General features: G+C 42.2%; 1 protein-coding gene and 1 long non-coding RNA gene across 2 annotated transcripts; one reads left to right on the top strand and one right to left on the bottom strand.

The window, feature by feature from the left end:
* Window positions 1-2,228: 2,228 nt before the first annotated feature.
* ubald1a (UBA-like domain containing 1a) lies at window positions 2,229-22,241 on the top strand. The gene is made up of 3 exons (XM_085283950.1): window positions 2,229-2,546; window positions 3,183-3,242; window positions 19,873-22,241. The coding sequence occupies exons 1-3, from the start codon at window positions 2,439-2,441 to the stop codon at window positions 20,194-20,196; spliced, it is 492 nt and encodes a 163-aa protein (XP_085140076.1). The 5' UTR covers window positions 2,229-2,438; the 3' UTR covers window positions 20,197-22,241.
* On the bottom strand, window positions 10,275-14,144 carry LOC146568129 (uncharacterized). Its single transcript, XR_014893577.1, has 3 exons — window positions 13,982-14,144; window positions 10,661-10,739; window positions 10,275-10,555 (listed from the first exon to the last, which is right to left on the bottom strand). It is a non-coding gene; the product is annotated as an uncharacterized LOC146568129 (long non-coding RNA).
* Window positions 22,242-25,820: the final 3,579 nt, after the last annotated feature.

Here is a 25,820-nt window from a genome sequence, read left to right as displayed (position 1 = left end):
AAATCTCTTCCTCCTCCTCCTCTGACTTACTTTAGCAACACATCTGCGTGAAGCTTGAACATTTGGAGTCCAGAGGCCGACAAGAGCTAGCTTTTCATCGCACTGCACCAGCAAGCCCTTCAGGCTCTACAAAGCTTGTAGAGCCTGTGCATGTAGGCCAGGTGTCACATCTCTTCAAGGAAGCCTGATTTCTATAATGTTTCAGGTTTATTTAGGATCTTGACAAAGGGCTTGCTGGTGAGACAGGGAAATGTTTGTACAGCTGTCCTTATTGTTGCCAGGATTCCCACTGTCCCTCAGCAGAACCAAAGCACACATCTCAAGGGCTGAGATGTGTGCTGAGTTCAGTAATTCCCTGAACTGAAGTCCCCCACTTTGACTCAACAACCTAACATTACCAACATTTTGTTTTTAACACTGCAGGTCTTCCTGTATCCTTAAAGAGGACCTGTTGTCCATCTTCTTATGTCCTGTAGTAGTATGGAACATAAGTCTACATATACACATATTAAACATGGCTTAAGCTTTAAATAGTCAGTAATAGTCAGTTTTCTACCCATTTAATCTATGCCATGCTAAAACTTCCAGTTTCAGACAGTGGACAGACAGAAGTGCTGCATCACTGCACTGCCCAGCATAATATAAATAAGGATCATTTTCATGTGTGAATCACACAAACAATCTAAGGATAAAAATATTTAGAAATGATAACAAAGGATCTCAGTACTGTAGCTGTACTTTAACTTCAGTTTCTTTTTTTAAAACTTCCTTTGACCAGAAGGTGTCTCTGTTTCCACTCTTTGCTCCATCAAACAGCCACAGCTGCTACAAACAAATGTTTACAGTTTACATCCATCCATTCGCTTCCGCTTATCGTTTTTCAGGTCCGTGGGGGGCGCTGGAGCCTATGCCAGCTGTCTTAGTGCGAGAGGCAGGGTACACCGTGGACAGGTCGCCAGTCTGTCGCAGCAGGGCTAACACATATACACAGACAACCATATGTACTCACATTCACTCTCTTTGGGCAATTTAGAGTTTCCAATTCTTTGGACTGTGAGAGGAAGCTGGGGAGAGAACATGCAAACTCCACACAGAAAGACCCCGCTTGATGGTGGAATTGAGCTCAGGACCTTCTTACTGTGAGGCACCGTGCTGCCCTTACAGTTTACACTTACCCACAATTCCAAGCGCCGTGTGTGATATCCGAAAGCTTGTTTTACACACAGTCTGCACTAAATCTGATGTTTTAGAAGTATGCTGCCTTTGCACACTCTAATCCGCCCACGTAGTTGCTCATTTATTGCCTTTGACTTAAATGCTGAGCGCAAACCAGACGGGAGTGTTTCCAGTCATTTAATCGGCCCAGTGTAACTACCCTAATAATCTATTGTTTATTCATTGTCACAGAAACCAGGACTCGACTGCGTTCTCACATTATTTCATATTAATTTCATTTGTTTAGAGATTTGAAATTATACCCTCATTATTGTGGTAACGGATATCTACTGAATAACTACATGTGGATTTAAAAAACAAAACAAAACACAGTGTCCTGTTTACTAAAAATAATGAAATGCTACCGATTAACTAACCTGTTGGCAAGTCCTTGGGCAAGTGAAAGGGAAAAAAGGGGAATTTGCCCTGCAACCCATCAATGTAAACAGAGACTGTTTTTTCAACAAAGGAGAAATGAGGATGCGAAAGGCTGTAGTACCGCCGCAGTCCGCACTGATACGCTGCGGCACTGATATGACACACACACACAAAAGTGAGAGGTAGTTTTGTGAGAAACTGCCCAGAGCAGACACGACGCTATTCACCCACGGCTGTCGACTGTCCCGAATTTAACTCGGAGCGATGTAATTGGCGATGGTGGATTTGTTTACCATATTTGGCGAGGTAGCGACACAGCGAGCCTGGGAATTGGACGAGAGCGGCCGTCATTCACAAAAAGCCTCGCCTTCTGGAACTTTACAAACAAAGCGCGTGCTCACGGGATTTGTAGTCCAAAACAAACCCTTTCTGAGATTCCTGCGGTGTGAGGTTAACCCCCGTTCGCGACGAATTTCGCACTGTGGGTGTGCCGTGTTTTCAAACCTTTTTACAAATGTGAACTGTTTTCGTTTAATGTGCGCGTAGGTGTCAAAATTAACCGGAAGCAGCCGGATAAACACACGCCGAAACGAGACCCTTCCCTTGCGGCATACAAGTCCCACCGGCGGTGCTCTCACGTGATTGGCTGCGTGCTTTTGTCAATCAAGTCTGGTTCCTTCCACTACCGCTCCTACAGTAAATATTTGTGTTTGCTCAACCGGCTGTAATGGTGGACGACTGAGGCAGAGGGAACGGAATACAACTCGAGTGAAGAAAGAGGAAAAAACGGTCGAAAGTCTGCTTCAGAGCCAGCCGCCGCGAGTAGGACACGGGCTTCGTCGAAAATGGATGAACTCAAACATCAAGTCATGATTAACCAGTTCGTCCTGACGGCGGGTTGTGCGGCAGACCAAGCGAAGCAGCTTTTGCAAGCGGCACATTGGCAGTTCGAGGTAAAGGAGTGTGGGGGGGAGCCAGAAAAGAAAATAAAGCTCGAGCGGCTTAACGTTAGCAGCCACACGGCTAATGTTTACGTCTCACCCACTGCTAGCTTTCATTTAAGCGTGTCTGCATACCCTTACCCATATTTATTTTTTAATTTTTTATGTCTTTTAAGCTTTTTAAAACTAAACAAAGCGCTAGTGTTACCCCCTCCCTCTTTTTTAATGTGGCTACTTTCATGCTATAACTTTGGCTGTATTTAAAGTAGAGCTATCTGTGCTTTAGCTGAAGTAAATCCGTTGAGAGTACACAGTAACGCAGTACAGCTATCCAATTAGACCTCACTCTAGATTAAATACTATAATCCGATACATGACAGCAGTGAACAGGCGAGGCTAGAGTACTATTACGCAATAAAGATGACCGCCGTGTTGTATCGACTAGCCTACAAAGGACTACTTTGGTACATTATAGTCTGCGCTCAGTCGGCCATAGATCAAGCTGTACTTTTCTTTTTTCTCTTCACAACACGCTCGTTGTATTGTGTCATAAAAACGCGCATTACAGCAGAAATTGCCCGGTAGCTGTGTTTCTTGCTTCTGGCTGCCAGTTAAAAAATGTCATTTGTTTTCTGTGTTTCGTTTTAGACTGCCCTCAGTGCCTTTTTTCAAGAAACAAATATTCCATATGGCCATCATCATCAAATGGTGAGTGTGAGGAGGATGAAGAGGAGGAGGGGGTTGATGACAATCTAGTTCTTCTAAATACATACCCTTCCTTCTTCTCTTTAGACACAGAATGTTGTTTAGGCTGGTGTCTCTTTAAGGCTACCTGCTCTGCTTGTTTTGGGTGGGATGGGGGCAGGGGAACAGCCCTTATAGGCCTAGAGATATGATGTTGTACTAACAATAACAAAGCACATGTCGGCCATGTTGTGAGCTTCCAGAAATAAACACACTAGCAGGCATGCAGCAGCTACACACACAAAGCAGAAGAGAGAGAGGAAGAGAGATTGTGTGTGTACACAAAGGAGGAAGAATGTTGAATGTTGGATTAAAAAAACACCTCATTTTTCATTGTATTAGCTGGACTGCATAACGGAAGGAAGGGCCTCTGTTTCTGAGTAAGCGAGAAGAGGAAAAAAAAAACCTCTTTCCAGGAAGACAGCTGCCTCTCTCAAATAGACCCTCGTGCTGCTGCTGCATTTGCCGTCAGTAATTCACCCGTTTTTGTCTCATTGCGTTGTAGCTGCTCCCCCCTCCAACACAGTGCACGTTACGGGGGAGACGAATCAGAGCACAGTTAACAGGAAGGCGTTTGTGCTGTAGGAGACTCTGTATACACAGACGCACGCGCACACACACACACACACACACAGGGGTTGAATATTATGAAACATGAGCAGTATTTGGGCTCTTTGCAGCAGTGCACTTTGGCAGCACACATGCCTTTGTTTTCAGCTGCAGTGCATGGCAGCTGGAAGAGCCTGACGTAAACGTGAGAGTATTGTTTTTATGTTATTTATTTTGGACAAAATTGTCCGCCATTATGTTTTCGCATTCTCTCAAAGTCATTAAACTGCTGATCGTTTTAGCCTCAAGTATATGGAGGAGGGATAAAAGAAAAAAAGAGGATTTGATATTTTTTTTATTGCATTGTGTTTTAGTGTGCGCTCGTGTGCATTTCTGTGCTTTTGGGTGGTACGTGTTCACGTTGATCGCAGTCTTTTTTCTTCTTTTTGTTTTTAAGTAAATCAGCATTTTCGTAAGAGAGCACGACAGGCCTCCTTTATCATCTGATCACTCAATAAGAGCATCTCAGGCTTCCATTTAGCTCATGAAATGTCTCACTTTAATTTGCGAGTAAACACTTTGCCAAGAGCTGCCCTGTGCTGTGTGCCAAACGGGAGCTGAGCATGCTGCGGATGAGGAAAGTCAGAATGCGGCTCACCTGTGTGTCTATTGTGTTGTTGTTATGGATGTGATCTTGCATAATCACAGGTTCACGTTCCTCTTTTTTTCCTTTTGCATATCTATTTGCGCTCGCACACTTTTTTCATACACAGATTTGTATTTTGTGCATGCACAAGTGTGGGTGTTTTTGTGTGAGTCACAACAGTACTACAGCAGGGCAGCGTGTCCAACCTTGCTGCAGCTTATCGTGCCACAGCGTTCGTTGGTATACACACCTAATCCACTTTGCTCTCACTCCTAACTCCAGCACACACTCTCTCTGCCATGCTGTCTCTCTTCAGCCAGATTTGTGTTTTAAATACGGTCGTTTTTTTTGTGTCGCAATACAAACTGAAGCCTTTAACCCACGCACAGGCATGGGTTTGTTGGCAGCGGAGCAACACTAGGACGCCACATAGATCAGTTGGTTTACAGATGCCATTCGGTGAACTGATTTGTGCCTTTGTGGGTTTTTGTTTGGGGGTTGTTTGTTTGTTTTTTGAGGGGGGTTAAAGTCCCAAAGACAATGTGTGAGCCAGAGTAAGGTTTGGCGAATCATGTTCCTATCTAAATTTGGCGTCCTGAAATTGAAATCACCTCAAGTTCAAAAGTGCTGTTGTTTAAGAACATGTGTATTATCTCTAAACAAAGTGCTGGCCGATAAGGATTTATAAGCTAGCTTGAGCCTGATTTTTGTTTATCTGCGCTTTGGTAATGAATCATTTGTGCCTTCTGTCAGAGGGTTATAGCCCATATCAAATAGTGGGGTTACTGGGTCCACTCACCAGTACAATCTTATGTAATGCTGTGAATGCTGGAGGAGTTGGCTAAAGCTCTTGTCATTATAATTTTCTTTTACTGACTCACAGGAGGGCCTGGGTGTTGGTGTATCATGTTAAAGAGCTGCAATTTCTGCACAGACATGCATTTACCTCCTGTTTGTTTCTACATACGTTGCTGCATGACTCACAGAGTACACAACCACATGTGGATGCTATCTGCACCAGATTGTCCATTCATTTTTGTGTTTTTGAATGAAGTCATCAAAGCTTGCACCTACTTCACATGGCCTAATCACAGCCTAATCTGCTCTGTTTTGTGTAACCTCCTCCCAGTCTACTCCCAGATTTCTCCTCCAAGCGCACACACACTGTACATACAAACACTGCAACCACATTACATTCCTGCAGGATGCAATGCTTGCACTAACCCAAAATGGACCCTTTCACATTGACCGTAGCAACTGCTCCTGGTGCTCAGTGTGCACGGCTCACTATGTTGGCTTTTTTACAGATCCAACACACAACAGTTCTAGAAATGATTCTGTATTTCCTGTTTTATAACCATCCTCTTTTCAGCAGCCCTACAACAACATATCGTTTCGTTTCATTCACACTTGGAACGTGTGTTTTCTGGGTTGTACGTCTGTTGCTGCAGGCTGTTTTGATGCTAATTCCTCATATCAAATATTATGCAAATTCTGTAGCACCTCTGCCCGTTTCATATGTATTTAAGAGCCGTTCTGAGCTTATTTTTCCAGGGATTTTATAAAAATTAATTGAAGGTTTAAAATTTTGAGCTATTTCTCATTTACTGTATCGTTTGTCCTGTTAAAAATCTGCCACATCAGCGGTCAGTAAATCCTCACCCTTTTCATTGTCTTGTCTCATGACTGTAATTAACAGAAAATGATTAGTCATTTGTTTGAAAAAAACAAAACAAATGATTTCATGGGAAAAATGTACACGAGCAAGTCTGCGAAAACCTCATCATCAATTCAGTCATCATGTTTTCTGATTAATGTTGTCTAGACGGTGTGGTTCTTTGTGTGTCTTTGTAGGGCAAACACTGATGCTGTGTGTTCACACTAGTATCACTGTTTTCCATGATTAATATTTCTCAATGTAGGGCATGCACAAACACACATACAGCCACAATAAAGTGAATGAATACTCATGTGACCACAGATGAGGAAGTAGCCCAACAGGATGACTTCCACATGTGACCCCCATCATGTGACTAAGCCCAGCGCAAACTAACTAAGCCACAGAGCCTGGTTTATATGAGTATGTTTTTTGTCACTCACTGCTGTTAAAGGAAGTCTACTGAGGTCCTATTGAATGAAGTCAGGGCTGTGGTGTTAAAAACCATGTTGCCTTAGTAGGTCAGGATTAAAAAAAAAAAAAAAAAAAGGTCCTCAGGAAATATTTCACCCTCCCTTTTCCCCTTTGAACACATCTAAAGTCACGTCCTTTGTGACTGTCCCCTGTTCATGTCCTGTGGATCGGGCCTTGTCTCTTTCCGATTGTTTCTGAGTGTAATGGTTAAATACAAACAAAGTAACCTTCAAAACATGATTTTAAAGGCCTTTGAATAATTCTGCTCCTAAGACCAACTCATCCTGGCTTACATACTGGCAACACGATGCAGTCCAAAACAATGTGCTATATAGTTTGAATGATCACATTTTTATTGTTGCCTTTTGTTGCAAGCATCACGCGTGAGGTGGATGGAACCGATTTTATGAAGGGCAACGTTCAGCGCAGACTGGCTGCGTGCAGTGATGTAGAAAAACAGTCTAGAGCACTGCTGGGCAGTGATAAAAGTAGGTGTGAGGTTGTTTAAAGGCTGTTTCCCAGCAATATGAACACTCAGCAGGAGAAAAGAGGAAGGTTCTGTGTGTGATTGTGTGTTTGAGGTGGGTTTTTTTTTTTTTGTAACTACAAACAGTGGGTTTTCGGTGTCTGGGTGTGGCTTTAAAAACAAGATTTTTTTCGAAATCCCAACTTTTCCTCATCCATGTAAGATCTAATTCCTGAGAAGTGTGCGGTGTGCTCATGCAGAAGAGCAGAGGTATAATTACCTCCATAAATCACTGTGTGACAACATGGACGACTGTCTGCTCCCATTTCTCTCCCTCTCAGTATCTCAACCTGTATCCGCTCATCAGGAAAGGCTAACCAAAGTTAATCAAGGATGCTTGGACTGTCTCTTTAATGCCAGTGAGGAATGAATGAAAACGAGCAACGCTGGGTGTTTAGCTTTGGGCTGAAATGAGGAAATGGCATGGCAATGCCAGGTATTTGGGTGGAAGATACAATAACAGAGTTAACACAAAGCTGCTTTGTGTCTCCGTCACAATCAAAACAGAGTGTCCTCTGTCCTGTTACAGACATTACTTACAGAAGTGCATTAATTTTAAATCCAGTTTGTTTTCTCACAGCGTTTTGTGATGTCATGTGTTCATGCTATGTAATCCCATGGGTGTGCATGCATCAGTGTCTCAGATTGCAGAGTTAATCGTGTCTAGATCTGCTAATGTTGTTAACGTGTGTGTGTGTGTGTGTGTGTGTGTGTGTGTGTCTCTCACATAGCCATGCCAAGCACCTAACCACATCAGAAGAGGCTTGGCCTGTGCTCTGCATGCTCCAGCATGTTGCCCTGCATGTTTCCAGGAGAACAACTTCCCAGAACCCTTACCACACACACAGACCCACAAACACACACAGAAAGACATGCATGCAGCTACACACACCCAAAGACACAGGAACTTTGGCTCAAGGGACTCAGGGAATGGGAATCCATGTGGGATGGTTGTGAGGACCAGATGTGTTTATGAGCGGTCGAGTTAGATTGGGTTTCACTGTTTCTAAGAGTCACAGGGTACACACACACACACACACACACACAAGTTAGGCATATGGCTCAGAAAACACAAGCAGCACATAGCACCCTTGTGTGTTGAATGAAGGCAGTGTTGCCACATTGTGTCTGCCCTGTTTTGCTCAGGTGGCTGCAGCACTGCAATCAGGCTGCGGTCAGCTGATTCTCAGCCATGTATCGCTGGTACTTAGTCCTGCTATTCCAGCGGGGTTCTTTCCGGGCCATATCCATCCCTTTCCTGCTTTCCCGACTCGCATTCCTGACCTTGAACTCATCACCAGTCTCTGATCTCTTTTGCTAGCTAGCAGTCTTGGATTTAATTGAAAAGTTAACAAATTTTGATGATACTTGATTTGCAATAATTTAATGCATTATTTTTTTGGTAGTATTGTGAACAGGAATTTTGGATGGAAGATACACTTTGTGTTTTGTATGGAGCCAACACTTTGAACATTTGAACATTGAGCATTTTTTTTGTGTCTTAATATGTACAAAGGCTTTTAACTTCAGCATACTGATAATGTCTTTTTTACACTTGTAGTTGGCGTTATTGGTTTGCATCAATACTGATAACAAAGATCTGACATGTGTGTTTTTGAGGTAAAACAAAAGCTAATTGTGATGTATCTGAGTATGCACAGCTTTAAGAAGGGTGTCTTTTAGGCAGGCTGAATCCGAGTGCACCTGTGATTGGTTCTCTGTCACGATGACCTTTGGCCTAATTGTTTCCTTGCCAAACTCCTTTTTCTAGATATGAGTTCCACTGAACACCTATTGTTAGCCTGTTGTAAGGGGCACAGTGTGTGCAGCTGGTCACACTCCCAGTTCTCCCGTATTTGTATTTCTGTTGCTGTTATCTGACTTTCATTGCTTCTCACTTCTTTGTTTCTCTTTCTCATTCTCCTTCCTTATTTAACAGCGTCATAACACATGCACACCAAAACAGAACATCCGAGCTAATGATCAACGGAATTTCTCTGGAGCACATTCCAGACAGAGCTCTGTGCGAGTGTGTGTACAGTATTAGCTCACATGCATATGTTCAAAGAGTCAGCGGGACTCAGCTGCTAGAAACTGAGGGGAGGCGATGGTCACTTGAAACGTTCAGCGGCACCTGTTTTGCTTCCTTTATTTAGTTCAGCAAAAAAAACGGCCAGATCTGACGTCCAGCCACTCCCAGAAACCCCAACTGTCACCTCATTGTTGGTAAGCTGTGCGCTGGGATGATAAAAACAGAGAGAAGCTGCCTCGCCTGGTTTAGTTTACTGCGATAGTGTCGATAGGATGTCAGACCTCGAATACTAAAAGAATCTACAGTTTCTTTGAGTTAGCAAATGGATGAATGGAAATCCAGTTGTTTGGAGTTTCTCCACTAGGTGCAAGCGATACCTGAACTTTGAGAAGCATTTGTAGGAGTATTATAAATGTGTCAGGTGTGACAAGCAAACAGTTTTTGTGCTATCCTTGGTTTCATAAAGACTATTGTGTCTAAATGGTCACATCCTCTGTTTAAACAGGCAGCCTGCATGTTTGTTAAATAGCAGTTTTAATCACACGGCTTTTCAATTAACATAAAATCCTCATTAGCATTTCTACAAACATGAACAAAGCAGCTATTTTATATTTACTGATTTAGCATCAGAACCAGAAGAAGCTGATTTTAAAATGAAATGCCCGTTTATTCATTTTTCTTCTTCATAATAACGGCACTGGGACCTAACTACTGAGCTGCAGCTTCAAAACAAAAAACAGTAATGGCTCACACATAAGAACACTCCCTATTTAAACATTTAAAAGGCAGGCAGGCAGAATCATGTACTCTTAATGCAGCAATGGGCTATTCAGCGTTTTCTGCTTTTTTCTGTCTGCCCTCCTTTCCATTTTGTTTCAGCTTTGTCTTGCCAGAGCTCCTCCTGCTGCCATTAGCCTTTTAGCCATTTCTTCCTCTCTATAATTTCTCTTCAAGATTTATGTTGATCCATCTGTTTGTGTTTATGGTTTGCAATGTCAAATTACAAGTAAATCTGGTGTCGAACATCAGTAATTAAATGAACTTAAAAACAGTGATTTTATTTTATTTTTTTAATTTTTGCTGTTGTTGTTTTTTGTTTTAAATTGGGCATACTTTTGTTAAACTGTCGTCATGTTGAGGTTACCCCGTGTTTTAAAAGCATGCTATAGTCAACACTAATTCCAGCTCCCAGTCTCCACACTCTGCCAGCAGTTTAATAAATTAAGGAGGCATTTCATGTCATGTTGTTGTTCTTGGCTTTCAAGTTATAAATACTTCATGTCAGAGATTAATATCCATCCTCTTTTGCAGTAGTGTGCGCGGTCTCTCACAGTGCTGCAGTGTTCCTCACGAACGGACACAGATCTGTGTAGTTTAAAGCGGCATTTTTTCCCTTACAAGTCCAAACAAACACAATACAATTAAAGCGAATGTTTCACAAAGCATACACACTTCTCCAAACTTGTGTAATGTAAATAAACCTAAGACTAGTCCTGACCTGGTGTTGCTGGGAATCGCACATCTTCCCACACATCCAGCGCCTTAGAGCACTCATGCACATCCTGCTGTTTTCTTTTCTGCAGATCCAGAAGAGCACATTTAAGATCTGTAACTGGAAGCTGTGAAACAGTTGAATTAAGGCTAAGCACCTTTTTTATAATGGCATTGTTTGAAGACAAACAGCCAAACCCATGGACCCTGAATAAGATGCTCCTAAACATGAGTCTGATAGGAGCATGCAGGAATAGCCTGTCGTAAGGAAAGGAATGCCAAAATGATCCAAGGAATCCTACACAAGTGTTTGGGATCATTTGTAAAGGAAGTTAAATTTAGCGTACCTTTGTCTCAATGTTTGTAGATATATTTTGACTCGGTGTTTCCTAAGGATTAGCTGCTATTACAGTACAGTATGCAGACATGCATGTGTGCATTATTAAATGAATTGACAAGCAATACAGTTTAAGGTGCTCCTCTGCAAGTTTAAGCCAAAAAACTTGGTGACAGCTAAATTACACTTTAGTGGAGTCAGCTGTCTCTCCATTGAGTTTCTCAGCATGCAGATGAACTCCACCATCTTAGACTGTAGCTGGAGATGGAAGTCCTTGTGCTGTTTTCCTTGGTGCAGCCACACGTGAACCAGCGCTACACCGCCTTTCAGCTCAGTGTGGCTTGCAAAAAGAGACTCGCTGGAGATCGAGTCTCCAGTCTACCCTAGTGCCCCCTCCCACTCCCAGGAGCCATTACAAGTAGATGTCTGAATCACTTAATTTGACTTCTTTTCATGCTACAAAGGAGCAGTGACTCCACTTCAAGCTAACTCCAACTGTCTGAGCTTCTCACCCTTTCAGAGGGTACAGTTTAGGCTGTGCCATAGGAATCAATCCACTTCACTGCCCTCATTAAGATACTGTTGTCAGCTTTCAAAATAGCCCTCAGACTTGACGTGATATAACATTTTTTGACTATGAAACTGAACACTTGCTGTAAATATTAATGTGCAACAGATACATTCATAAATCCTAATTATCTAAAAATGTAAGAAGTTATCTGAAACAAAAAGCTGATTTTAAAAATTCATTTTTGGACGTGATGCACTCAGAAGTAATTTGTTTTTAGGTTAGAACTGTGCGTTCACATATATATGGCAAAGAGGATTTGAGCAGAGAGGATTTGCACGTCAGCTCTCACTATTCGTGTGTCTCTCAGATCTCACAGCTGAGTTTGATGCGAGGGCTGACATAGAATGCGTGAAGTGTATCCAACAGGTCGTAGACAGAAGGGAGACGGGAAGAAGGAAGTGAGAGAAAAAGAGGTGAGAGAAAACGGATATGTCATAGACTTGCACTAATATTCACTTCAGTGGAAAACCATGGAGAAAAAGAAACTAGGATTACATGTCATGTGTTGCTGTCGGGCGGTGTGTTTGCGCAGGCTTTAATTTGGTTTCTTCCATGTTTAGATGTCTCTGTACTAGAGCTGGGCGATAGAACGATAACGATATGTATCGCGATATAACTTTTACTCGATAGAGAAATTAAGCTATCGCGATAGACCTCGCCGCTCTTGTCCTCTTAAAATAAAAAAATAAAAATTAAAAAAAAGAACAGCCAATCCAAACTAAGTAGCGCAGAGCCGAACCAATCACAGCCGCAGCGTCACGTCGCGTGACTTGTTACCTACAGCACAAGTGCCAAGCCGCACGTGTGTTTGTTTGGGAAGCAGCCAGCGGGTAATGGAGCCAGCACGTAATGGAGGAAATGAGTGTGCCGACTAGAAAAATCAACCGAAGGTTACCGAAGAGAAAACAGATGATGGTTCCAACGCCGGAGAGATTGTCGAACGGAAGAGCCATAGAAGTTCCGTAGTGTGAAGGTATTTCGGCTATTTCAAGTCTGACAAAAAACAGAGTAGCGTGCACTGTAAATTGTGCCGAAAGCAAGTCTGGAAATACAATAAACTGGTGCATGCGTCACACTGTGCACCACGTTATTGTTTCGGTGAAATGAATTTCTACAATACTGTTACTGTTAATTCTACTCTCTGCAGTGTTTAAATGCTTACATATACACACAGTTACTGTCCGTCCACACATACGACTGGGTTCTGCTTCTATGCCCCAGCTTTGTTTACTTTTTCCCACCGAGGCTTCTAGACTTCTGATTGGCCAACATTTCTGCACGGTTAGGAATCTAGCGCCACCTGCTGCTTTGGCATGTTCATAGCAGCGTTTTCCTTCATTTCTCCCTTTATGTGTGGACGGGATTATTTTTTTAAAACGAAAACGGAAAATCTCCGTTTTCAAAAACACCCGTGTACGTGTGGACGTAGCCTCAGTCTCTGACTGGAAGCGCTAATTCGTCATTCGGCTTTTGTCAGACTAAAGTAACTGTTACAACTGTTTGAAAAGCTAAGCTATACAACAAGGAGAGATTGAGAATTTCCTTTTAGTTCTCAGTTTATTTGATATTGACAAAAGTTAGTCAGTTTTGTCTGTTCTTCTGTAAAACAAACTAAGATTTATTTTTAGAATTAATATTTTGTTTCTAAGTGGAATTGACAATTTAGTCTGTTTCGTTTGTTCTATTTTGAAACTTAAACGCTTTAGCGGCTGCCTTTTGTGTAGTTTGCAATATTTGCCTTTATTTATCTGAAAAAGTCTCATGTTCCTTAAGTACATCTACCCTGTTGAACTTATTATGGGAAATAAATATTTAAATAAAAACAAGCTGCTGATTATTTCACATTTTACTTGTGAGCAACGGCACATTTAAATCTTACAAATATAGTTATTTGGCTTATATCGTGATAGATATCGTTATCGCCTGAAATGAAAAAAACATATCGTGATATGAAAAAATCTCATATCGCCCAGCTCTACTCTGTACGTGTATGTTCATGTTTGAAGGAAATAGACGAGTATTATTTGCTGTACATGAATATGAGACATTGTCTCATCAAAGGAGTGTTTGTTTGCCTCGGTTAGATTAATGGAAACAAACGGATGACGTTTCATCCGTTGCAGAATTTGGCTTAAAATCAGTCGGCTGGGCGGAAAAATCCAGAGAGGCTGAAAAGGGGCTGTGCGTGTGTGTATGTGTGTAAGTGTAAAAGGTTAATGTTACATGGAGGTGGTCGGTTAGGGTCGCCACTTGCAAAATGTAACCAGACCTTGAGCACAGCTTTGAAAGAGGATAAGCATGTCCTAGCTTTCAGCCTGCCTGCATGGCACTCAGACACACGCACACACTTGATATTTCTGAGGAATGTCTTTGGTTAGACTGGAAATAACTTCAGCTCATCTGTGTTTGTGGACACACACATGCACAAAATGAGGAGGTTTACGTAGCTCCAGCGCAGGCTCAGCCCAGGCGTCTTTCGAGCGGTCGCTGCCAGTAAGCCATACGTTTCTCCTCAAACGGTCTTGAAGAGAGCGAGAGTGGACGAGGCCGGGCTGCTGTGACCACAGAGTCTGCCTCAGTCCCGTCCCATCAACGGGAGATCTGTACTGCTTCCTCATAACAACCGTCCCCATGGCAACCTCTTTCTGTTGGCTCTGTTTTGAACACAAACTGCTTCTCGCTGTCTGTTATTCCTCCCCGTCTCTCCATCTGTATATCTGCTACCAATAGCCAGACCTCTGTGCTGTAGCACTTCTTATGCTGCTACTTTCACTTAAACACACAGTCTGCTGTCTTGAAGGTTGTCGCTTTAATGCAGCAGTAACATGTGCTTCTGTTTCGAAACATTGGCTGTCTGAACAGATTCGACTTGCAGGAATATAAGCTAGTATTTTACTCTTTTTATTTTGGGTTACTGATTTTTTTCCCCCCTAGCTTCTTAACCCATTCAAGTAGTTTCACTTATCTTAGCAAGTTTACCTCATAGAACTAAGTTAAGTATCTCATATTCTTAGATATCTAACAAGTATTACTATCCCTAACTGAGCCATTCGAATACTCGAATGATTCCCATCCTACTTTACTTAAATGCGCATGACACAACTGCAAACCTCCCATGCAGACACATTTTATGTCAACATGTGTGTGACAACACGCACCCCCTGTGCGGTCTCACTTAAATGTTAAATTGTTGTACAATGACTGTTGCCTGAAAAGCACAAGAGCAACTGTGCAAGCTGTTTGCACATGTGCAAGCAGCTCCTTCACAAAGAAAAGACACTTTCGGCCGCTCCCTTATTTTCCAAGGGGTTAGCGCAAGAAATGATCCACACATTTGATTTGGCACTGGATGCCCTTTATGATGGAACGCTCCTGTTTATCCGGGCTTGGAACCAGCATTGGGATTACGCTGGGTTGTGTTTCGTCACAGTTTCAAACCAGGGATTTTTTTTTCCTTTTTAATATCAGGTGACTGTGTTAACCTGTGCAGTTATACTTGCATCTCATCTTAATTAATTTTCATTTTAATAATCACCAAGAAATGCAAAGAAATGCATAAAATTATAATTATAAAATTATAATATTTTATTTACCATTACCTTATTATCTGCCACCTTTGCTGTTGTGGAACTTACCAAGAGATTTCATTCATCCATAGATAGGGGTTGTTTTTTAGTTTAGTTTTTTTGTCTCTCTAACAAGAGAAAAACAGTTATTTGATTCAGTTTAGTTTTGTTTATATACTGCCAAACCGCAACAACAATCACCTATCACAAGGTATTTAAGTTTGTAAGTTAAGACACTACAATAACACAGAGAAAATCCAACAATCAGATGACTCCATTGCATTTGGCAACAGTGAGAAGGAAAAAATTGCATTTAATGGGATCTCTGCAGATGTATGTCATATGAGCCACAGGTCAAAAGGCCTAAAAGGTTGTATAGATTAGTTTATAACCATATTCATGGAAATCAGAGGTGTATGGATTTTTTTAGTTACATTTATTCACCTTTTGTTGCATTTTTAACTTAGCATATGCTTACTGTGTGCGCCCGTTGCTTGTTCAAGGACCAGCTGGATTTGAACCCTGGCCTAAAGACTCCGGTCTCAGCAGGTCTTGCAGTGTTAGTCTGTCCTTGAGTTAATCTGCTACTTAATACACATGAAGAGAAAACACACATTAATCTGTTGCCTCAGTACGCTTCACCCGAGCCATGCCTTTAATCTCTGTAGGATGTGTGAGAGTTTACCTCTGCAGGTGGCAGGTCTGATGTTTTCTTTTTTCTCCCCACTCTAATGCTCTACACATAAAGCATACCACTTGTTGTCTGGAGACAAAACAAAGCCTAGCTGTGCTAATATCATATGGTATATCCCAAATTTGGTATGGAAGACTTCTGTGTGTGTATATAGATGGGTGATTGTGTGTTCCACTGTAGCAGTAGTGACACTGACAGGTCTGGGCGCTGCTGAAGCTTTTGTAAGTGTGAAGGTGTTTAATAATCCATCAGATCCAAACTGAGACATCCTGGCAGAGAAGACAGCTGCTGTGATTTTGAAGCAGATCCCCATGCCTGTGGGTCGATATCGTCTATGTCCAAGGTCTCCTGCAAGGACGACGCGCGATGTTTGAGGCTTTCTGTTTATAGCTGGTGAAATGTATTGTCGCATTGCTAACTGCAGGTGTATATTTGTACCTGCTTATGTGTGTGTTTATGGATGAGTGAGTCAGTTGCAATGGTCTCAGCAGACAAGCGCAAAGGTCACGTGTCAGCATTTTAATCCTCATTTTTCATTCCTGAGAAGAAGGAAAAGGAGGCATTGTTTTTTACCTGAGTTCACACGCTCACCGTGAGGCTTAAGAAATCCCGGTAGCACAGGAAGGATCACAGAGGTCACTTCAGCATTCCAGGGTGTCTTTTTACTGCAGGAAGCGGCCTCGGAGACATGAGCCAGCGTTTCCTGTCGGCACAGTGGACGCACTCACCTTTCATAGCGGTTTGCCTCTCAGAGAACCTCATGCTCAGGTTGGCCCGTCCCGGCCTGGAACCTGCACATTCACAGGACTAACCTGCAAGCTACAGCACTTTTAGGGGGCAAGGTGGTTTGATTACAGTCCCAAGGGGAATAATGGTGTTCCTGTCACTGTTTTCTTTTACTTTTCCCTATGATGGCTGTTTGTGTGCCAAGACTATGTGTCACAGTCTGCACATCCTGGGTGGTGGAGCTCAGGGCTGATTAGATACCACAAGCTGCCCTGAGTTCTGGTCATCAGCAAGGAAAACATTTTTTTCCCACCTTTGTCTTGTTAGCATTTTTGTTTTGTCTGATATCCATGTGTCACTGCAGCTGTTATTCCTCATAGCTGATTCATGGAGCCTGTGACTCTACATTCTGGGAAACTTCTAAAACAACTTCCAGTTAAATATGAAAGAGCCAAAAATGTTGGATATTTTGTTTGTAAGTGTTAAGGGGGGAAAAAGGCTTGGAGGATGATTATGGGAAAACTGGAAGTTTGTATTCAAAGTTCCAGTAACACCATGAAGAATGAAAAAGGGAACGAAAGATGTTTTTATAAAGCTGGTTAATTTGAAGAGTGGTCAGTTCCTAGCATATATCAAACAGTAATTTTCCTCGAGATGCCCATCCCAGCTCAGTCATACTTAAATAAATCCGGTGTTATATAACGCCGCTCCTCTGTGTTGCCAAGCTGTTTTCTTCCATTGTTCAGGCACGATGATTTAGGGTTATTTAGTCAAGCAGATGCTCGCCCTGCCCTCCCAGCCCTGGCTCTTATTTTTAGGTGGCGACGCTCCTGCCTAAACAGGGCTCCACCTCTGCTTCTCCCGAGGAACAGTAGGTTGTTGTTTTTCCGGTCATAAACTGAGGCTGGGACAGTGAGTAGGAAGCAGGTCATGAAGCAGTACGCGAGAAGCTGCGTTAGCGAGGATGATAAAGGCTTTCTATTTTTGATCTGCCAAACATGTTGTTTACATGGCCTGGTAACTGCAAGCTGGTTGGCACATGGGTGTAGTGTGTGTGAGTGTGCGCACACTCTGGGTGGCCACTGAAACAGCTCTTGTGTCACTAAAACAATAACAGTGCTGACACAGAGGAGGGTCAGAGCTCAGGAGTATAATAAAGTCAGGTAGACTGTGTGTGTCTTTTATATAAAGGTTTATATAAAGGTATATTGTAGTTTTTATTAGCACCTGTAAATGCTTTTACAGGTTCAAGTGGGGTATTTAAGTAAAGCTTTTAAGACATTAACAATAACTAAAAAAAGACCCCATCTCCTAGTTATATGCATGCTGATTACTGTGAGCCAAAAGCTCAGGTCTGCTCTAAGCTCTGACTTTTTTCCCACCTGTTGAGTCGGTGTGACATCAGATAGAGAAGATATTCTTAAAATGGTCTTCTCAGGCACACAGTCTGATCACAGTAACCCCTCTAATCTACTGTTTAAACCAGGGGTCCCCAATCCCAGTCCACGAGGGCCGGTGTCCCTGCTGGTTTTAGATCTCACCTGGGTCAACACACCTGAATCATATGAGTAGTTCATTACCAGGCCTCTGGAGAACTTCAAGACATGTTGAGAAGGTAATTTATCCATTCAAGGACACATCTAAAACCTGCAGGGACACCGGCCCTCGTGGACTGGGATCGGGGACCCCTGGTTTAAACCTGTAGTTTGTGAGGGGCAACCTATCAGAAGCAAGTTGCCATAAAGGGAAATGGAGATTGTTCTTTTCAGACAGCGGAAGAACTGAAAGGCCTGCACTGGGGCCTGGTATAAGATGAATAACGATAATTTTGAACTGTGAATCATGAAGTAATAAACACACAGAGTTCAAAATGAGAACATCATGTGCACTTGTATGCTTTTTTTGTATGCGTCCACAAAGCAAGATCAGCAACCTAACCAAGTTTATTTGGTCTGCTAAATCAAATTGGAGGCCCTTCTAGAGATGAAACAGGAAGTGGACCTAAACAGCAGGCCGTTATGTTATCATTAGGACCCTCGGCAGGAAGCAGCGAGTGGCTGGGATTCCCCCTAAATTCCCTTTCAGTTATGTAAAACAGTCTGCCTCTCTTGGAGGAATAACTGCCTTTAAGTGCTGTTAAAGGCCACTTCTTATGTACATTTATGGAATAGGGCTTATTTTTATTATTTTTTTAAACTATAACTGGCATGTGCAGCTACATTTTTCTGCACCACAGCTGCACTGGTGTACAGCGAACTGGGTACACGAGTTCAGTTATAATATGAAAGGGAAAGCCTCTCTCTGGTCCTCCTTTGGCAGAGTTTTGTAGAAGAAATCATTAGACACTTGTGGAAACACTGGAAGTAGTGTTAATACTAAAGCACAAGTTATAGTGTCACAACTCAAATTGTGTCACTCTCTCAGCAGACTAAACTGCAGTTTGTTTGTTGTTTTTGTTCTTTACTATATTCAGTCATTAAGTGTAGAACATTAGAAAGTAGTGATGTTGTGTTTCAAAGAAGAGAAGCACAGATTTACACGTGAGAGGTTGGAGTGGTGCTTTCTCTGGCTGTTGCCTTGAAATAATCAAAACTGTTAACTAACAGTATTACAATAATATATTATCTGCTGTTTAACTGAATGATTTATTAACTTTTGAGGTCTGCTACTAATGCCAGGACAGTTTGTCCTTGCTTGCAGTTGGTTATACGTTATACAGTTATTATACAGTTTTGCAGTGTGACAGGGTGATAAAGCAATGTTGAAATTCTCCTGCAATTCAGTTACTGATGCACTGGAACCCAATTTGAAAAATCATAAAACCTGAAGGCACAATGTGACTTTACTGATGACTTCTGTTTTTTGTTTTTTTGTGTGTGTGACACCTATCAAATGAATGCCACGTTTACTGATTTGCAGTAAATACAGAGGAACTGAGAGCTGGGAAATAAGTGACTGCACAAGAAATAAATGGAGATATTAAAGTTCAGTAACAGTGAAAATTCACATATAAACTGACACCACAGTGCAGAGACTACATATATCATTCCTGCTTTAGCCTTTTAGTGATAATGTCAGTTCCACAAATAACATGATGTCTCACAGGTTATTGTATTGCAGTGCAGTGTGATTGTTATTTTTTTTTTTTTTCTGACGTGTTACCCCTTATAAATAAAATTCGTTTGCTGCCCCACCCCCCATCCAGTTGGTTTCTGCCTGAAATGTCATTTATTAATAAACCACAACAGCTCTGTGAGGATGTGTGTACTCCTGTTTTGGACTCCTGCATTGATTGTTGTTGTGTTTTTTCCCTCTTCATCCTCAGATGTGCACCCCAGCCAACACACCAGCGACGCCCCCCAACTTCCCTGACGCGTTGACTATGTTCTCCCGGCTGAAGGCCTCCGAGAGCTTCAACAGCGGCAGTGGCGGAAGCCCCATGGCCGCCGCCATGGCCACCTCACCTCCACCCCACCAGGTTGGCGGCTGGGGGGTCTCATCAAATGTACCTAATGTGCCGCAGCCTCCACAGGGACTCTGGACTCAGGGGCAGCCCCCCACACAGCCCTGCCCAGCCTGGCCGACGGGAGTGAACCCGCATACGGGCGCAGAGCAGAAGGCTAGTGTAGCAATGGAGGCAGAGAGATGAAGGCCGCATGGGACTGAAGAGCCCGCCCCCCCCCCACACTCCCATGTTGGAGAGGGGAGGGAAACGGGAAATGAATGTGGGAAGGGGGGGAGGGGGGTAAATGGCTAGAAGTGGGTTTGGGATTTCCCCCCACCTCCCAAAAAACAAAACAAAACAAAAAAAACTGATGATATTGAAAGAGACAGATTCTACGCAAACCAAGAAAAACTCAACGTGGACAATTTGAAGAGGAGAAAACCAATGCAAACGTCAATACAGAAAAAAAGAATAAAAAAAAGATACGCACACATAGTAATAAGAGAGCAACTGAGATCTTTGTTAGTTTTTCCTAAGTAAATGCATAGATAAAAGAAATATTATTGAACTAAAAAATGAGAAATGGAAAAAAAAAAAAATCGTCACGCCCAAGGAATCTATGTGCAGTTCAAGGACATTCGAGGCAGCAAACATCAGTTTTTCATTTAGTTTCTTCTTCTTTTTTTTATCTTTTCTGCCGGTGTTTTTCAGCCACTGGTGTTTGTGTTTCCGCAACAGTCTTTGCTGCATGAGGAGACGGGACGTGCGATGCAGTTGTTTTTTTTAGTTTTTTTTAGATTGACTCAGAAACCATCACGCACTTGAGTGTGAGCGTGGACGCATGTGAGCAGATGTTCAGTTTGTAATCAGAAATGTACACACACACACACTTTAGGCTTTTAGAGGAAACACCTCCATACTATCATCCCCATCGTGAAGGTGGGACTTCTCTTACCTCACCTGGTGGTCACCTGACTTCTTTCAGCCAATCAGGGATTCTTCTTAAACCAACTGTTGCCACCGCTGCCGCAGGACATGTTTTTAAAAGGTTTTCTTCTTAAAGGCAGCAGCCGCTCTGGTTTATGCTCACTGATCCTCGCTACAATGGCTTTTCCAGACACAGATTTAAGACCTGGACTCAGACGCCCAACTGTCCACTGTATACATTTGTTTTGTTTTGGGGTTTTTCCCTTTTTTTCCTGGAGATTCTGGTTAGTACAAAAGGAAAAAAAAAATCATGGTTTAATATCGTTTCTAATGCTGATTGTTATGTTTTGTTAATGGGTAAAGGGAGAGGTGGCTTCAGAAATGGGTGGGATTTCAGGTAGATTTTTCTTTTTTGGGGGAGGGTGGTTGAATCAAATGCAGCTAAAATGGCTACAGATTTAAAACAAACACACACACATGACTACTCCATCTTTGTAAACCGAATTGCCACTTTGCATGATGTGTTCATAATGTGTAACATCTTTTGTAGCAAACATACATGAGGTCGAGACATGTTTCGGGGAGAGGGGTGGACGGAAAGGTGACGGTGGGATTCCCAAAGGTAACTGAAATGCAATAGATGTCTTGCTGTAAAGGCAGAATTGGACAAAGGTCTTAGATGCGAGGAGGAAAACGAAATGGGTGTGAGACAGCGTCAGGAAGCCCACCACGGGCAATATGGGGACACTACAGACTACTTTGAGATATACAGTATATATAAATATATATACATACCCTCAGATACTGTACTGTGGAGGGGTTTTTACAATATTTAGGTTTCTAGTTTTGACCAGTTTCGGTCCATTGATACTGCTGAGGGGGACACTTCAGGGATGACCCTGATATACGGCAATATTTTAAATGCAGGGTCTTCCCCTTTTTCTTTTTTTTTCGGATTATTTTTTACATTCATTAAAGATAAGTAAGAAGAAATATTTTGAATAGCTGAGGGACTTGTGTTTTTAAAGGCTTAAAAAAACTCATTTGGAAAATAATGGCTATAATAATGAAAAAAAGTAACCAACTTCCATTTTTTTTTCGTAGACTAAACCAATTTTTAAGTTCATCCTTTCTCCATGCTTCATACTTTATTTGGTAATATCAGAGCGTTTCTGGGTGGGCCTGTTCCTAAATGGTTTCTCATGTATGTTCCCCCCTGCCCCTTGTATGACTGTATGAGACCATTCCCACAATATTTGTGGACTACCTGATAATTAACTTATCATTTTTGTGAACCTAAATAAATATTGTATGTCAACCTATTTGGGATGGTTTACTTATGTGTGCATGAAAGCTGAGAGAAATGGACCTGAGGCCTGTTAAGTATTCAGCATAACCAGGATATCTGGATTTACTTAGCCTAACATCAGTGATCAGGATAAGCGGTCGGAGGAAGCTGGACGTCAACTCAGTAAGTTAACCCAGGGTTTCCAGTGTGTGTTGCTATGCACTAGAAGGCACTAGAAGCATTTAGGAAAGATTTAGGAAAATACACTAACAAACTGCACTCCTTAACATTTTCAAAGCTGTCCAGTCTTCACTGGGCCGATTCAGGACCCCAAGGCTTCATGTTTGACACTCCTGCTTTAGACCCTCCTGCTATTCTCAAACATAGGTCAGAGGAACCCTCGGCAATACTGACGTTACTTTCTAAAGAACTGATTGGTCAGCAGGCAGTTAATTTGTATCTGTTGACCTCTAATCTGGAATCTTGTTACTATGGCGATCTATACAGTGGGGAAAAAGTGAGCCATCGTTGTAGTACAGAAAACTTGGACAAGATGAAATCCATCTTTGTAATACAGGCCTCTTGTATAACTTGTCAGTCCCTGTTTGTGTGTGTGTGATTGTGTGTTAAATAATGACAGTAAGAAGATGGATGCATCATAATCTCACACTTGGCTACTTCTCAGTCAGCTGGATTTAATACAGTCGCCCAGCCAGACTACACAATCATGTTCTACAAACCTCATTTTCTGCTCCTCTGTCTGTCTTTCTCTCTATGTGACAGCTAAACAATCTACCTGACACTCTGCAGCGAAACATGAACGGGCAGGAGATGAAAGCTAAAACGGAGAGAAGGGGAAAGGAAAGCTTTTGAAAGCGGCCCCTTCGCTGTCTTCACCTCCTTCAATCCACAGCTCTGTGGATGTAAACACAAACAAATACCAGCTGTCCACACACACGCAATCGGCCATACGTAAACACCACACACCCACGCATGCCAGTGGTATAGTGGTGTTGGTGGTGGTAAACGAGGGGTCAGGGAGGCCTCCGTGTCCTTACTTCACCTCCTGATTTGCCTCCTCTGCTGGATTTGAAAGATTCCTCCATGCTGACTGTCTGTGCCAGGCTTTCTGAGAGGGTCACATGAGCTTGCATGAGTGTCAGCAACTTGGTATCGGGCTGGGAACAGTAATAAACATGGCAATAAACACACTCTGTCCAACAGCAGCACAGAATCGCCCTGTGTAACACAAAACATGAGGGTGTGAGGCCACTATAACCATCATGTCATAAATGAACGGCTATCTGTTCAGACGGGGCTTTGCTCGGTTTACATGTACCTTTGTAGTTCAGTGGGATCTTTAGCCAGTGTTTTTCCACAAAACAATTGTGGTTACTGTTTAGCTGCTCATGCCAAGTACCCGGTTCTTCTTCTGTTTACCCCCAAACAAACTGCACAATACAATGCATTTTATTCTTGCCACCACAGCAGGAGCTATATTTATCTTTTTAAAGATATGTCATAGCAATAGAGTTCTATCTTTTTATTTTTTTATATTATTATTTATTCTATTTCCAACCTGACAACCTTAGAATCAGCTCCTTTTTTTAATGTACAGAAACTTTAGTATATTTAATTGCTAGTATATTTAATGTGGCAATTGTACGTGACAATCGTGATAAAATGAGGGCGGGTTGATATTTTATGTTCTTTATTTGCCTCCTAAAAAACATAACATTTTAAAATGACTTAAACAATATCAATTTCACAACCACCAAGTGTCACAAATCGTTTGTTTTCTTTGTATAACCAACTTTAAACATCAGTATCATGGAAAATATCGTCTGGTTGGTGTGGTTTTAAAACTGAAACAAAACCACACCAATTTATCTATGATGTAGGAAGCAACCGAAGCAAGCGCCGATGTAGATATTTTCTGTTTTTCCGGTAAAGCGCCTGTGCCTTCCTCTACGATACTCTTGCATACAGAGGAGTTGACGTTTGACTCCGTGGCTGCGAGGTGCCCAGTCCCTGTGGCTGCAAAACAAGCCCAAATTATCACCCCTGCACCGCTGTGCTTGGCAGTAAGTGTTTGTGCTGATATCCTGCATTTGTTTGTTTTTTCCTCCAAATATGGAGCTGTGTATTATGGCCAAACATCTCTATTTTGGTCGATTCTGTCCACAGGACATTGTTCCAGAAGTCTTGCAGTTGTGTAAGATGCAACTGTGCAAAGCTAAACCATGCTGCCATGTTCTTTTCAGAGAGAAAAAACTTTTTCCTGGCAACCTTTTTAAACAAACCATACTTGTTCAGTCTTTTTCTAATTGTACTTTAACATTTAACATGCTAACTGAGACCTGTAGATTCTTAGATATAGCCCTTAGGCTTTGTGCAACTGCTCTGAGCATTGCACAATGGGTCTTGCTTGGATACCCACCCCTGTGACACTGTGTTAACAAACACACACGGATGCTCCAGGCCAGCAAACTGATGGTCAGTTAATCAAGCGTATTTGATTAGCAGCGCCTGGCTGGAAATGGTAAAGGTGTATCTTAAAAAGTGTGAAATGCTGATTGACTTTTTGCAAAGCCCACTTACACATTTCATGCACAGCTCTTTAAATCCATTGGTTGATAACTTACTTGCACATTTAAAAAGCAAAAGTTGCAAGCATTGTCTACACTTCAGTGTCTGACAGTTAGGCCTGGACACCAGTAAACACGAACATACACAAAAGATGTAAATCATGTCTGCAAATATTAAACACAGATACATAAATAAATTTCCTGGGAACAGGGGAGCCTCCAAGGGGGGGCCTGTGGGGGCACTCGCCACAGTGGCCCCCTCTGGGAAGACTGCCCTTTGTTGGTAATAATGTAATAAGGTTGCAGTAGAGCTAGTGCCAATCCCTGAACAGATTATTGGTGCTTCTCAGGGCCGACATAGAGACAGGCAACAGTTCCCATTCTTACATGATCTCATACTTATTTGTCTTTCCTGAACAAGTTTGCTCTTAAAATTAACTTCATTCTGTGAGAATGAATCCTGCGTCTGCTCAGCTCTGCTGAGAATCATTTAAGCAGTGGTTGTGACTTCCTGGAACTTTTTCATATGTATCTGTTTTCAGAGATATCAACTTTAATTGTAGGACATTAACTAGGCATAAAATTCTTTCATTTCTCTTTTTTGCCATATTTCTCACGTAACCTATATTTGACAACAGCATAATAAAGGTGGACATTCTGTTTTTGTGGTGTGCCGCCCAATGCGTTTAGTGGCCCACATGTGGCCACCCCTATGAAAAAGATTCTGGAGGCGACCCAGCCTGGAAGGAGGAGCCACAAATCCCCCCTCAACTTGCTCAAAGGAAACCTATGCCCTTGAGTATATGCACATTACCTCTTGTTAGCATAACAGAGTAATACAGCACAGTTCGTTTTATCTGTCTTTCATACACACAGCAGGCTGCTGTTTTCTGGGTCACTGAATGTTGTGGACTAAACACAGTAACACACCACCAGCACCTGTCTTGTCTCATGTGCAAACATCACCATATTACCACGCTGCTGGAAGGAAATTAAGATTTTGCTGTTGGTAAATTTATTGGTTT

This window comes from Mchenga conophoros, linkage group LG8 (genome assembly GCF_057382185.1).
Source record: "Mchenga conophoros isolate Kocher_MC1m ecotype Shallow Benthic linkage group LG8, M_conophoros_male_GT1.1, whole genome shotgun sequence".
Lineage (NCBI taxonomy): Eukaryota > Metazoa > Chordata > Actinopteri > Cichliformes > Cichlidae > Mchenga > Mchenga conophoros.
The sequence above is the reverse complement of the archived record's forward strand: the minus strand, read 5'-3'. Positions and strand labels throughout refer to the sequence as shown.